The sequence below is a fragment of the Carassius gibelio genome, chromosome A7 (genome assembly GCF_023724105.1).
Source record: "Carassius gibelio isolate Cgi1373 ecotype wild population from Czech Republic chromosome A7, carGib1.2-hapl.c, whole genome shotgun sequence".
Lineage (NCBI taxonomy): Eukaryota > Metazoa > Chordata > Actinopteri > Cypriniformes > Cyprinidae > Carassius > Carassius gibelio.
Window position 1 is genome coordinate 35,171,327 of NC_068377.1, and position 15,080 is coordinate 35,186,406.

At 36.9% G+C, this 15,080-nt stretch overlaps 2 protein-coding genes across 2 annotated transcripts; one reads left to right on the forward strand and one right to left on the reverse strand.

Annotated features, from left to right (window-relative positions):
* Positions 1-5,024: 5,024 nt before the first annotated feature.
* LOC128017375 (talin rod domain-containing protein 1-like) lies at positions 5,025-8,273 on the reverse strand. The gene has a single exon (XM_052602740.1). It carries the CDS (start codon positions 6,799-6,801, stop codon positions 5,737-5,739), a length of 1,065 nt encoding a protein of 354 aa, XP_052458700.1. The 5' UTR covers positions 6,802-8,273; the 3' UTR covers positions 5,025-5,736.
* Positions 8,274-10,872: 2,599 nt separating this feature from the next.
* Positions 10,873-14,246, forward strand: LOC128017376 (LRP chaperone MESD). The gene is made up of 3 exons (XM_052602741.1): positions 10,873-11,056; positions 12,746-12,978; positions 13,164-14,246. The coding sequence occupies exons 1-3, from the start codon at positions 10,904-10,906 to the stop codon at positions 13,396-13,398; spliced, it is 621 nt and encodes a 206-aa protein (XP_052458701.1). The 5' UTR covers positions 10,873-10,903; the 3' UTR covers positions 13,399-14,246.
* Positions 14,247-15,080: the final 834 nt, after the last annotated feature.

The window sequence follows — 15,080 nt, forward strand, 5'->3', positions numbered from 1 at the left end:
TGAGTTGGTGCTCAATTGTTTTAAATTATCATTGGTGCTCAAATCAGCATATAAGAATGATTTCTGAAGGATCATGTGACACTGGAGACTGGAGTAATGATGCTGAAAATTCAGCTTTGCATCACAGGAATAAATTACATTTCAAAACATACTCAAATAGAAAACACTTATTTTAAATAGTAATAATATTTCACAATATAACTGATTTGATGTATTGTTTATCAAATAAATACAGCTTTATTGAGAAATCTTTCAAAAACAAATTTTTATTTTATTTCAGTCTATGCTTATTTGGTTTTAGTTTTATCAGCTTATAAAATCCTAGGTTCAAGATGCAGACGATCTCTTCTGCTTTTATAATGCTTTTGAGTATTTCCTCATCTCATCATCTGACAAAAGCAAACACACTTAATCAGACGTCCGCATTTGGCATCATGCAGCACGTCTGGCCCATAGCAGGGAAATAACTTTGTTCCCAGGCTTCATTAGACAATGAGGCCATACAGACAATGTCAGGAAAGGTTTCTCCACTGTCATCCTCCCAAGTGCAGAGGCCGTATTAAGACAATGAGGAACTGTCCCATCTAACCTTTGGTCCTGCAGGAGAGACAATAACAAGCCCTGGGCAGGGTCTGCCAGCTTTTGGAGAGAAAAAAGGTTTGGCTGTAATGAATGACTGAGAATAATTGTGTACAAACACAAAGCCGTAAGAGCGAGCTACTGTAAGACAAGAGATGAGGAAATATAATGCCGAGGAACAGAGCAGTTGGTATACAGATGTAGGTCCTGGTGTATGTGAGAGGGCAGTGTGAAAAAAAAACAAAAAACGTCTGGTCCAAGGTCAGCCAAAGGAGAAGGATGAGGAATTTCAGCTCCGTTTGATTTCCTGCCAAACCCTCTCTTTAGCTCTCTGGCTCGGAGGATTTCAGGGTGGTTTCTGCTGAATATTCGGCTAGGGCAGATGTACAGCTAACAGATGGCACAGGACAGTGTATCCTCTCCACACCACTCACATTAATATTACAGCACTCCCAATATACAGTTCATATTACAGTGTGGAAATCACCCTTTTAAAACTCCCTGATATTTCTAGTTAAAAAGAAGCATTTCCATTGACACTTAGAGCAGGAAATGAACTGATCATCAAAGTTCACAAGGTCCTGGAAATGTCAGGAAATATATATTTATACAATATTGTATATAGTTCATATTAGAAATTGATAAGAAGACGTTAATATTAATAATATGTTAAGCTTATTTTCACAAAAGTTTCCCAAAAGTCATCGAATGGCCTTTTTTTAAAATTTGCATATTATATGCAGTGTGCGCGCGTGTGTGCGTGTTCGCGTGTGTGCGTGCGTGCGTGCATACTTTGTGTGTGTCAAATTAAAAAAAAAATCAGCTTATATTTAAAAAAATATATATATTAATAAATAACTTCTATTTAATGAATCACACAATTATTCTGTTATTAATCAGGATTAATTGCTCCTACCATTACAGTTTGTAATCATACATATATTTTCATACTCATCTCCAAATTAATGTAGAAACAATATAAAAATAGTATATTTTAAATATTTATTCCACGTCATCTTTTTACTATAAATGAAGTCAAGTATCACCTAAACCAATATTGAAGCCTAAATATATACATATATAAATATAGTCTTTCAACAGTAATGCCGTCATTTTAATAGACCTAAAATGTTACAGAATATTTTAAAATATACCATTATAAGAGAAATCAAAGCAATCTCCAGCTAAATCCATTATAATAAATCACTGTTGCATATGTGTATATAATATATTTTTTTTGTTTGTTTGAGTGCTGTCAGTTACATTTTCCCCACTTAGCTTATTTTGCACATTAATTAAAAAAATAAATTACTAATTTAAACATTGGGCATCAATATTTTTATTGAGGATCAATCCTCTCAATACAATGTCAGTATGGACAGTATTTACACTTTGTTACCTTCCTGAATGAATCAGTTTTGAACCCTGTCTTATATTGTATTGGAAACTGAACATAAATCACCTGCGAATGTATTCTCTGTTACTAAGCCACTATGTAAATATTTAGCTATATGACCTTTAAGCAGTTATTAGCAAAACATTTCTATATTTACCAACTGTGATGCAGATTCCTTAAAATGCTGAAAATGAAACATGACCTGCCCTTCGCAAACGCGGGCACAATGACCAGGCTGTGTGTTTTATGTGAGCAGAGGGACATCTGATACCACTGGTATCAAATCACACAACACTGACATTTGGCCACGGTTTCCAAGAGACATCACTTCTGACCAAGAGCACAGCTGTTGTTTGACACGCTAAACCTAAACCAACCTATAACAGTAACAGAGTCTTTATCAAGAATGTAGTATGCATTTCAGCTCTCATACTTAAGTCTTCAACCTCTAATCTACTAAAATGTGTATTTTGTAACCTCTATATCGGCAGATTTATGCTAATTTATGCCAAACAATTGGAAAAAGGTCAAATATTTAAGATTTTATTTGAACTGCATGACAAATTTACACCCGTTTGACTACTTGTGTTCCTTACCTCTTTCATGTATGTATGACTGACAAATGTGCATTTAGTTTACAGTATGTTTATGTTCAAACTGTGTAATCCACATTAATGCAATTCATTCATTCAATTGATTTATTTTTGCATTGAGTGCATAGCGGATAGGACAGAGCAGGGAAACAAAATTATGTGCGTCAACAAGAAATCCCCCTCACACAGTGCTCTAGCCCCGAGGCGGCATGTGGTTAGATTTGATAAGGTTTTTCCTTATGAGCTCATTCTACTCTCACTACTGGCATCTCATTAGGTCTCAAATGAGTAACAAAGTGTTAATGACACATGAACAAATCCATGGCGCTCTAAAGCTTAGGCCAAAATCCACAGCAGCAAAACTTACCAGGTGTGAGAGTTTATATTAGTGAATTTAAATCGAAGTATTACATTTTGACTCTCATTGTGCATCATTTGTGCCACAGGCACAAAACAATACCTCTACATTAGTTTTTTTAACAGATGCTTTTATCCAAAGAAACTCAAATTTGGTTGCACTGTGTTATTACTTTTCTAAGTCCCTGGACCAGCTCCAATCACATCTAGTTCATGATGTATTTATCTACATTGGCAATAATGACTGCTTCTGTGCATATAACATTTAAGCTTTCAGTAAAGCTTTCAGACTTTGGCTTTTCCACGTAAACATGTCAGTCAGTTTTCATTTCAGATGTTCCAAACGTTAACATTGTTCTCCCACATCACCCGTACGTCTGCCTGCTTTTGAGGGTGAGGTGTTTACACTGATAATGAATCTGAAACAGGACACTGGGGGAGACAGACCTTCACAGCACACGAGGAGAACCACTCACATAACAGGCCCAGGGAAGAGCTTGCACTACTCTCCTTTTTGCAGGAAATGGGCGAAACCTGGGCTGAAATTATTTCTCCGACATTTTGTGCTGTGAAGGAAGTGACAACTGATAGAAGAGGTCATTTGGTTTCCTGTTGTGCTGCAACAATTTTATTTTGTTGTTGTTGTTGTTTTTCAGCATGAAGAGTATGACAGAAAGGGTCAGGGGGTTTGTAGTTACAACAAATTAGACTGCCAAATTAGTATCACAAAAACGTGTGCCGGTCAAATTTAACCTAATATATATATATATATATATATATATATATATATATATATATATATATATATATATATATATATGCATTTTATGCAAAATTCTCAGGACTGTAATTCAAAGCTAAATGTTATATAAATATATTATATTGTATTATATATAATTTTATGACATATATAGTATTTATATAATATCCTGCAAAAAAAATATTTTTCTTATATTTTATTTTGCCTATCTACTATTGATTTCTATCCATAATAACATTTTGCATTATTTTCTTAACAATCATGCACATTTTCATCCAAAATTCCCATGATATGTATACACACACACACACACACACACACACACACACACGCACATATATATGTGATTTATAAAAATAAACTAAATCAAGAATTATAGTACATCAAGAATTGTATAACATGTACAATATTTATATTAATAATAAATATGATAAAAACGTATAAAATAGTAAAATACTTAGTGTCTTACAATATTTTAAACTTTAACCCAATTTAAAGGGAACTGCAGAAATATGCAAAATAATAAATAAATGTTAGATTACAAATTTAGTAAAATTTTGGGCTATCTGTGCTTAATTGTGATAAAAAATTGTTTACAGTATTTAAAATATAATTCATACCATCATGTAAATATGCATGAAAAATGTGTCGTCTTTTGTTTTGTTTTTTTATAATATAACATGACACAGCACGTTCTTGATAGGTTTAGTGAGATTAACCTCAACGTAGATTGTGGCATTTACAGTTTGGCTTTCAAAAAAAGGAAAAGACACTTCAAGATTTTCCCATTAATAATACCTGAGATATAAAGCACTTTAACATTTAAATCTGCCCAAACGCTTGAAAGCACTAGTGTGTCTTGCATTAATGGACTTATCAATGCTTTTCTGTCCAGGAACTGTGTGGGATAAACTGCTACACATAAGATGTGCGGCAGCAGAGATAAACATTCCTGACTTCAAACACACGGATGAAGGTAGCAGGAGGCTTATCGAAGACTATAATTAACAAATGGAAAACACCAGGAACTAGTAGAAGATCTACGTAAAAAGAAAGCCCTTTAAAGGCGCCAGGATTATTAAGTTTAGCACATGCATTAAAAAAAAGAAACTCTTTGACAACATTTAATGCTTCAATAAATAAGAGTTTCTTTCACAAAAATGACTGAATCAACATATCAGATTTGCTCTTATTTCTAGTGCTCCTGATGAATAGATTTATTTGCTCTGAGCACATATATTGACGCTTTGCTCATCCAGTGAAAACTTTCAGCCTTTTTTTCGTAGATTTAAAATAATCAAGTATTTAAATCCTTTGACTGAGTTGTCGCACAAAAACAGTCATGAGAAACACCGTTTTTAATTACTTGAAATAAATACTCCAGTACATGCATGATAAAAAATAAGGACGTGGGCAAAGGGAAAAAAAACACAGCACATTAAAATATAATAGTAAGTCTTGTAAATAGTGTAAAACCTATGGCACACACTCACAGCAGCTTTTACTCATGACAAATTCAAACATGGAATACGAACATCAACATACAATGCTGATGATTTCTACAAATCTCAAAGACATCCATTCAGCTAAACACTGAGGTAAAGACTTTCAGTTTCATTTTAAGGCTTCTGTTGTAACGACCGCTTTTGGCCATATTATATTCTCAACCGACAAGAGATTTTGCAAAAGCTGTCAGTTTTAGTAAAAGCTACTTTCCCCCCAATAACGTCCAGTTTGAGAAAAACCTACAAATGTGACCTTGAGTAAAGCCGACTGTTAATTTAATTTAGATTTATAAACACTACATTTAAAATAAAGGTTCTTAATTGGCATTGATGATTCCATGAAGAACCTTTAACATCCAAATGCAGAAAAGGTTATTTCGTTTTTTTTCTTTTTTAAATGTTCTTTACACTAGGAATATAAAGATTCTTTTAAGAACCGTTCACTGCAAGGTTCTTTTTTGGAACCCAAAATGGTGTTCCAATGGAATCGTTGGAAAACCTGATTAGATTCTTTGGTACTTCAAAATAATGTGCCGGGGAGTTGTTTTAATTCACAGAATGAGAGTTAACTGGCGGTAAAGTTCTAGGAGAGGATCGTTCCCTTAGTGCCTGAGACAGGAGTGTGCATCCGTCCGAGACGGCGCATGCAGAGTTCCGCAGCCGCTCCCGGTAGACGGGCATCTGGGAGCTGCTCTCGGGATGTTGGAAAATATCCCTGAGGCCCTGGGTAAGGAGCACGCAGGCCGAAACCACGCTCATGGAGCCACCCAGAACAGCTGTCTGCACCCCTTTTCCCTCGGGGGTGATAGTGGCAACTTTGCCGAGGAACTGCGGCTCGGTGGCGAAACCCACCAAGGCGTGCACGGCCTGCACGAGCGGCCCACTGAAGAGGACGCAGCGGTTGCGGGTCAACTCACTGGGGCAGGTCTTGAGCTCGCGCATGCACGCCAACAAAGCCGTGGCGCTCGTGCTCATGCACTTGACGCTGGCTTTGAACTGTTCCTTGGCGAACTTGTCCTTGGATTTATCACTGGCCAGAGAAGAGGCGTCCGTGAGCATGGTGAGGTTCTTCAGGATGTTCTGCGAGACTTCCAGAAGGAGCTGTGGAGTCAGGTCGACCAGAGCCGTCAGGCGGAGAACGTTGCACGTTTGCTCCACTTCGTGTCTGCATCGGGTGACTTTGTAGCGGTCAACCAGACCGGGAACGGCAGCCTGCGAGCCCGGGATCTCCACGGCCGCCAGGTATGCGGCATGCGCCGAAAACTCAGTCAGCGAGACCACCAGGTTGCCCATCTCGACCAGTCGGTCACCGACCTCCACGTACTTCCCCATGTTGAGCTGGCTCTGGATTTTGTGAACGATAATCGACAGCTCCTTGGTTTGCGCGATCACCGTGTCGCGACATTTCTCGAACGTCTCTGCTACAGGCATGCCGTCGGTGTTCACCACCGGCCTTGTCTCGCTAGACAGCAGGAGCAGGTCCGCCACCAGCTGCATTTTGCTCTTGCATGCGTCACAGATGAATGAAAGTCTTTTTCTTTGTTGCAAGCTGCCGCTAATGACGTTGGTAGAAACCTCACTATCTGATTTTCCCGAGCCACTACTAGCCATAGTAGTGTGGTCACGCTAATGTTCAAAATAAAGATCACAACATACGTTCTCTTGTGCGAACATGTGATTTATGTCATTTTCTTCAGTAAAAAAAATTCCCACACCTTTTCAGGGAGAGTGAAACTGGCCAAAAAGTCAATAACGTCCTTCAGGAAAGTGTCCAATTGGGTTTGATTTCTCAAAATGATATGAAACTTCACTCAATGCACGAATAAGGGAAGTACTTTAGAAATATATTGGGATATTGTTTTAAAATAAAATACAACATGGGCAAACAGAGGCTGATGAGAGCTGTAATAAAAATATCCCTTCAAATGAAAAACTCAGAATTGCCCAAAGTTTAAATAATCTGGTTTTAGGTGTGCATAATGAGAATTAAAAAATAAAACAGAATTCACAACTACCTCTGATAAGGTAGGCTACAGTCTGATCAGTTTCACAGGTTGTCAATGTTGCTCCAACAATGCAAAGAAACCAAAACTCTTCAAAAGGAAAGAAAAATAAAAAAGGCTACTGCAGTGCCATGTACAAGAAGATGCCCAGATGAAGGCAAAGTGCAGGCTGACTTCCAGAATCGCTACTTTAGCTGTGCGAAATCTGTCATTTCAGGTTTTCTTCGTGTCATGCACATTACATGCATTTAAATACATGTGCTGCCGCGATGTGCTGCTGCTGATATATTGACCGTCCTGCTGACCCGCCGACCGAAGCGGAGACGCGCGCGCGCCCCGCCGCCACTGCACCATCATCCCACGACTCCTCGGATATTCCTAAAAAGTTCCCGAACGACTTTCAGCCGTTTCTTTTTCGTACACAATCCAAGTTCTGCGGGCAAACTCAGTTCCTTATACATATCTATTGTCCATACGCCCTCTCCAGCAGGAAAGCAACGGTTGTCCAGTGGCAGATAGTTTCGCTTTTGCTTGCCATTCTTTTAACGCTCGGCTGAAGGTTTTAATGCCGTTTCCGCGACGACAACGAACTCCGTTCGCTAGTGAGAGTCTCGCGCGTCGGTTGTAGTCTCCCGCAACATCTTGCGTATCAGGAAGCGGCGGGAGGGTGTGGCTGAATAGCCTGTTAGCTTCCCTCAACCTCTGACACTTGTATACACTCCACAGGCATTATTCCCGGTCAGCGATACGAAATCCATCCTTTGAAGTCGACAGTTGCTCAAAACGATACGCTTATTTTTCTGAGGTAACGTAACGTTACGTTAGCCGCGCGTGAAGTCGCGTTCATTCCTCCGTTTCCCGAGGCCCCGATGAGACTCAACTACCGGTCTGAGGGCAAAAGTTACACCCAAAGAGGAATTCCAGAGAAGTTCCTTATGTTTCCGCTTTTTGGTTGTTTAGCTTTTTTCTTGTTTCCGGTGTTTTTCCTCAGTTTTGCGCTTCCCTGTAAATCCAACAGGTACTCTCGCGTGTGGCTATTTATTACTTTCACAATGTTCGCATTCAGTGCGGCATAGAGCGAACTATTTTTTAGTTTAGCGGAAACGCCGGTTACATTATTGTTTATTTATTATTATTATTATTTTTTAATTATTTTCAAACTGAAAATGTATTTGTTTTTATTTTCTTTAATTAATTTAATACACACACACATGCATGTACATACATTATATATATTATTTTTTAATTTGTCATACATTCATTCATTGTAACTGTAACTGTAACTCAATACCCTTAAAAAAATAATAAATAAATAAATCAGAGCATTAACATACTTGTCTATATACTTTCAATGTCCATCAATTCCCCAAAGGAGTCTTCATCTAGACTCTCCACAAAGTCATAGAACACTTTCTAAATGAACCAAAATACTCAAAGTTTGTTTTTCAGTAAAAAAGGTAAGGTTTTCTGAGGCAAGGCATGAGGTCATCATGCCTTGCCTCAGAAAACCCCTTTATCCATTGAGTCATGCCAGAATCTCCTTTTTTTTTTCCAAGACATACAGTTACTCATTTAGCTTCCAGCAAACAGAGAATTGACAAAAATATTTCATGTTTGATGACTTTAAAATGCAGAGGATAATGTAATATGTACACAATTTGGGATCAAGAGGGATTACTTTACCAGTGATTTGACTTATAATATTCAATATTTAACCCAGAAACAATTAAGTTTAGTGCATTCCCACATACAGTGAAATAAGTATATATATATATATATATATATATATATATATATATATATATATATATATATATATATATATATATATATATATATATGTATACATTCATTTGTTTTGCCTTCACTCATCCTCTTTTGTATTGCACCGAAGTAACGCAAGTATACATATTTGTGACGAGGGGTTCATAACGCTAACGTAAATAGTAAAACAAAACAAAAAAAATCACCCTACCGCGCATGTAAAAATGTCAGACTGGCTTTAAAACAGCTAATTCATCTTGGACAGGGAAACCGGATTCACCGCTACAAAAACTATGACGTAAATGCAGTAGTACTTTTCATTAGATAACGAGACCCTGGGAGTGCGAAGGAGCCAATCAGAATCAACAGGGCGGGGCTCATGCACTGAAAACCCTCCTCTCTGGGGACGGCAAGGGCTTTTAGCAACCTATAGGGTCATATTTGATGACAAATCTAAGTGCATTGCATTATTATGACTTACAAACATATTACGAAGACATTCATATAATACATGTTAGCTTATCTTTAACCCTTGACATTACATTCAACAGCAGTGTAATGCTCTACATCAGTTTTAACCAACAAATGTTCTAGATATTCAGTGCAGATCCCTGATGTACTTTGTTTGATCTGATTCCTCATTCAATTCCAACAGAATAAAGCTACTGTATTACACAAAGCATGTGTATGTAGTGTGTTAGATGTGAACTGGGGGCTGAGGCGGTGAATACTGCAGGGCACAGTGCCATTGGGTGGGGTGTCCTGAGAGGAAACAGTTCCGATTCTGTTGAATGAGCCTCACGCTTCACATGCATCCCATGAACAAGCACTAGCCTGTGCAGAGCTGAAATTATATTTGGTCACATCTAAGTTTGTATGTCAGTACAGTTATAATGCATGCATTTTCACAAATATTGAACATTTATTATGTGTACCTACATCAAACTTAAAATAAAAAAACAGCTACAAAAATGAATAAATAAACAGTACCACTATCAAGTTTTATTCAAACTTAGCTTTCTTTCTATGTAAAGTCTCAAGTCAACAAAATCATATTTATTTGTAGTAAATTAGAATTTCTGAATGTGAAATTTGAATATATATATTCAAATATATATTGCGTTAGCCCGAGTACGAAATAAACATGTAAAACCAAAACATGTGCTGTATGGAGGCCAAACACATAATATACAGAAAGTCATTGAGTGTGCATGGTAAATAATCATCACATTTGAAAAGCTTTAGTGGTTTTTGGTTCAGTTTTTGTATCTCTGAAATAGGTTAGTTTCAATGCATATCTTGGGCTCAGTATAACTGGTAGACGTGCAATACACTTACATAATAAAGTAACAACATGTACTTACATAATAACTCTATTTCTTAAAGCTGTTTTGAAAGATCTATAATTAATTAATAATTAGGGGGAAAATGCTGACATGCACAACACTCATGCTTGTCACTTAAGCATAACGCTTATGCTTGACTGATTTTTCTGAATAAAATTAAAAGTGGGCTACTTGTGATATATATATATATATATATATATATATATATATATATATATATATATATATATATATATATATATATATATATATATATATATATCACAAGTAGCCCACTTTTAATTTTATATATATATATATATATATATATATATATATATATATATATATATATATATATATATATATATATATATATATATTTATTTATATACAGATTCAACAGATTTTTTTGCATTATTTTGAATTCGATGAGTCATTTTTATATGATTAAACTTTGTTTTTATTTTCGTAATGTGATGATTTAATAATATGATTGTGCAACAAATAAACTCAAAAACCTCCGACAAGTAGAACACGTGATCACGTCGACACGCCCCCTTCCTGAAACCCGTGACCAGAGGAAAGATTTCAACCAATCAGCGAGCTCCAGGTTTAAAGATGGCGTCACCCGTCAGCTGCAGGACTGTATCAGTTTTGCTTTTTCTCATATTATTCATATCGGTTCACTGTACAGACACTAAACCGAGGAAGAAGAAAGACATAAGGGATTATAATGACGCGGATATGGCCAGACTGCTGGAGGAGTGGGAGGTATGAACGGACTGCAGTCACTGTAACACACCATGGGAACCGCTGAAGAACTAAAGTTACTACTACAAAACCACTGCAAATGAATATGGGATCTCTTTCAGACGACTTTTCAGAATTAATTTTGTAATTTGCTTTGTTCTCTGACGCGTTTGGATGTTGAGGTGAACTCTACCCTTCATTTGTAGGAATATAGTGTCATAACTAGTATTTTGACGAAAACGGTTCTTACTATGACAAGTATATTTCACACTGTCAGATTTTCTTACTTATTTGTAGTTCTTTATGTACACATGAAGATTTTCACAATGTCAGATGTACTATTCTTTGATTAAATTTTCTTATTTCGCATGTTTATTGCATGCACAGTATACAGATGAGCCAGATCGATGGACGGATGGATAGATAGATAGATAGATAGATAGATAGATAGATAGATAGATAGATAGATAGACTGTCAGACAGACAGACAGATAGATGGATGGATGGATGGATGGATGGATAGACAGACAGATAGATGGATAGATAGACAGACTGATAGATAAATAGATAGATGGATGGATGGATGGATAAATGGACAGATAGATAGATAGATAGATAGATAGATAGATAGATAGATAGATAGATAGATAGATAGATAGACAGACAGACTGACTGTCGGACAGAGACAGACAGATAGATAAATAGATAGATAAATAGATGGATGGATGGATAAATGGACAGATAGATAGATAGATAGATAGATAGATAGATAGATAGATAGATAGATAGATAGACTGTCGGACAGACAGACAGACTGATAGATAAATACATAGATGGATGGATGGATGGATGGATGGATAGATGGACAGGTAGATAGATAGATAGATAGATAGATAGATAGATAGATAGATAGATAGATAGATAGATAGATAGATAGATGGTCAGGTAGACAGACAGATAGATAGATAGATAGATAGACTGTTGGACAGACAGACAGATAGATAGGTAAATAGATAGATGGATGGATGGGTGGATGGATGGATGGATAGATAGATAGATGGAGTATTAAGATGAGTCTTAACTTTTATAAAGAATATCTCTTTGGATTTGAGACTTTAGTCTTTGCAACTTTAAAGATCTGATTTAAGCACCAAGAGCTTGTAACACTCCAAAGAGAAAGGAAAACTTTAAATTGCATCATGTGACCCCTTTAAAAAGTAAAAAGTGATATAATGATGTGAAAGTTAAAGCTGACATATGTTCTGCATATGTTTGTATTCTGAAGCTACACTAAGTGATTAAAGTTTGAAAATATTTAATATTGTAAGCAAGCCTATAAAATATTTAAAGTTTTAAATTCTAAATATTAAATACTGTATTTAATGTAAGAAGTGTATTAATAAAATAAGCTTTGAAGTTTTAAAGTATGCATATAAAATATTGAATGAAAACCAAGTTTGAAAATAAATTAAATCTATAGAAAATCATTTATTAATGTCACTCTAATATCTTTATTTTGTGTTAACATTTTTCCTTCTTGCATGAAATCCAACTGCAGGGCTGTGCAATGCATGCATTCAATGAGCTGAAAAATGTTATATATCATTTATTTTGCCCAGTCCCATATCTACCAGTAATTTAAGTTTTACCGGTAGATCTTAAAAAAATATTTTCTTTCTTCAGTGATTGACATCTTTTGATTTATTACAGAAAGATGATGAAATTGAGGAGGGTGACTTACCTGAGCACAAACGGTCTCCTCCACCCATCGACTTCTCTAAAATAGATGCGTCTAAACCAGAGGATCTTCTGAAGATGTCCAAGAAAGGAAGGACCCTGATGGTGTTTGCCACCGTGTCAGGAAACCCCACAGAGAAGGAGACGGAAGAGATCACCAGCCTGTGGCAGGGAAGCCTCTTCAATGCCAACTTTGATGTTCAGAGGTAACATCCACATTCCTGTGCAGATGTTTCCGATAAGGATATTGATCGATTAAATGTAAAACAGCTGCTTGTTTAGCTCCAGCCAGTTCAGTGTTGATTCAGTTCTGTATAAAACTGACTTAACTGTTTGAACATAAAGTCTTGGAAAGGTTTGTTTAGAAATGATCTTGGATCTTCCTCGTCAGATTTGTGGTGGGATCCAACCGTGTCATCTTCATGCTGCGTGATGGGAGCTACGCCTGGGAGATTAAAGACTTCCTGATTGCTCAGGACCGCTGTGAGGATGTGACCGTGGAAGGACAGGTGTACCCTGGGAAAACCGCCAAGAAAGATGCCAAGGGGAACGAGCAAAATAAAACCAAGAAGAAAGAAGACAAGAAAGCAGCCAACAGAGGCAATAAAAGCAAGCAGGAGCTTTGATACATGAAAGGCGCAGTGTTTTAATGGGACTGAAGGAGTGTTTCTCTAACAGGTGTTACCAGGTACTTTGACACACAGGTTGATGATTTTTGTTTCAGTTCCTCAATTTGTTTTACTGTTACTCGCCTCATTTTTCACAGTCTGAATCAAAGAATAAACCACTTTTATAATAATCTTGTGCAGTCTCGTGCATTGCATTGATGATTGGATACAGTTGGTGTCACATTTTCAAATGCAGAAAAAGTGTAGCACTTAAAGGAATAGTTCACCCAAAAATTAAAGTTAGCTGAAAATTCACTCACCCTCAAGCCATCCAAGATGTATATTTTTGAGTTAGTTTGTCCATGGGAACCAATTAGGTCAAATTTTGCAAACAGCTGATAAAACCATAACAATAATCCACACCATCAATTAATGTTGAGTGAACATTATTTCTTTTTCTTTTATTCAACAAGCTAGGACATGAGCAGTCTGAGCAGTAGGGAATATCAGGTTTATCTGAAGGTTTACTTAACAGCTTGTTGAAGGATGCTGGAATGCGTTTGGAGGATGTGGCAGAAATGAACTGATCTGGAATCAGTCAAACGGCTTCTGGCAAAAGAAAATGAGTTTAGCAGTGGCGGAGTCATTGCCCCAGTTTGAAAGAGAGCAACATTAGGCGCTAATAGAGTAATCGATCATCCTTTCTCGTCTGAAGCCTCATATGTCATGATACCAGGGAAAACATAAGTACACCTCATGGAAAACTGAGCTTTTCAGCACTTTCCTAAATGATAAATGTAATCTAATTGAAATAAAAAATGATTTTTTGTTTGCAATCATCCATTAAACATTCATCCATTCTTGCATGCACTTGTTTTTCATCTTCCTACATTGACACATACTGTATATCTAATCCTTACAGAACTCTGATAATAATGGCAGAATAATGGAGAACCCTAATGCAAAATCCATTGCATAGATTGTACACTGAATGTACAATATATACACCGGCGGCGCCAGGGGGGGTCTTGGGGGGTCTCAAGACCCTGCCAAAAAATGCCTTGACCCCCCATTTGACCCCCCCCCCCACCCTCTTCCTGATTAAAAAATAATAAAGATCCAAAAATGTTTCTCTTCAAACTACGCAGAACAATAATAAATAATAATTGTTTCGACATTTATTCGTACACTGAACCGAGAACCGTTTCTGTCAGACGCTTCTGATTCGAGAACCGAACCGATGAGCTGATGATACTGCGCATGCGTGATTCAGCGTGAAGCAGACTGACACACAGAGCATCTGAACTGAACTGATTATTTTGGTGATTGATTCTGAACTGATTCTGTGCTAATGTTATAAGCGCGGGTAAACCAAAGGCTTGAATGAAGGGCAATCATCGCCAATGACGCCATTACATCGAGCGCATAAAAACCGGTGAACCATTTTTTTTTCCCAACTGGTTTATTTGATCGAATTGTCCGAAAGAACCGGTTCACTTGAGCACCTGCTCCTTTGCCCCTTAAGTGCCCTTTTGTCAAAGCAAAATTTCCTCGAATTTTTTTTTTGTAATAACATAAACTTTTGTGAATGCCTGCCCACGCCAATCATAATATTAGTACAATTTATTAATAATAATTTAGCCGTAAATAAAATGACCAACATGATGACCTTTCACCTGACAACGACCTCATCCAACCGG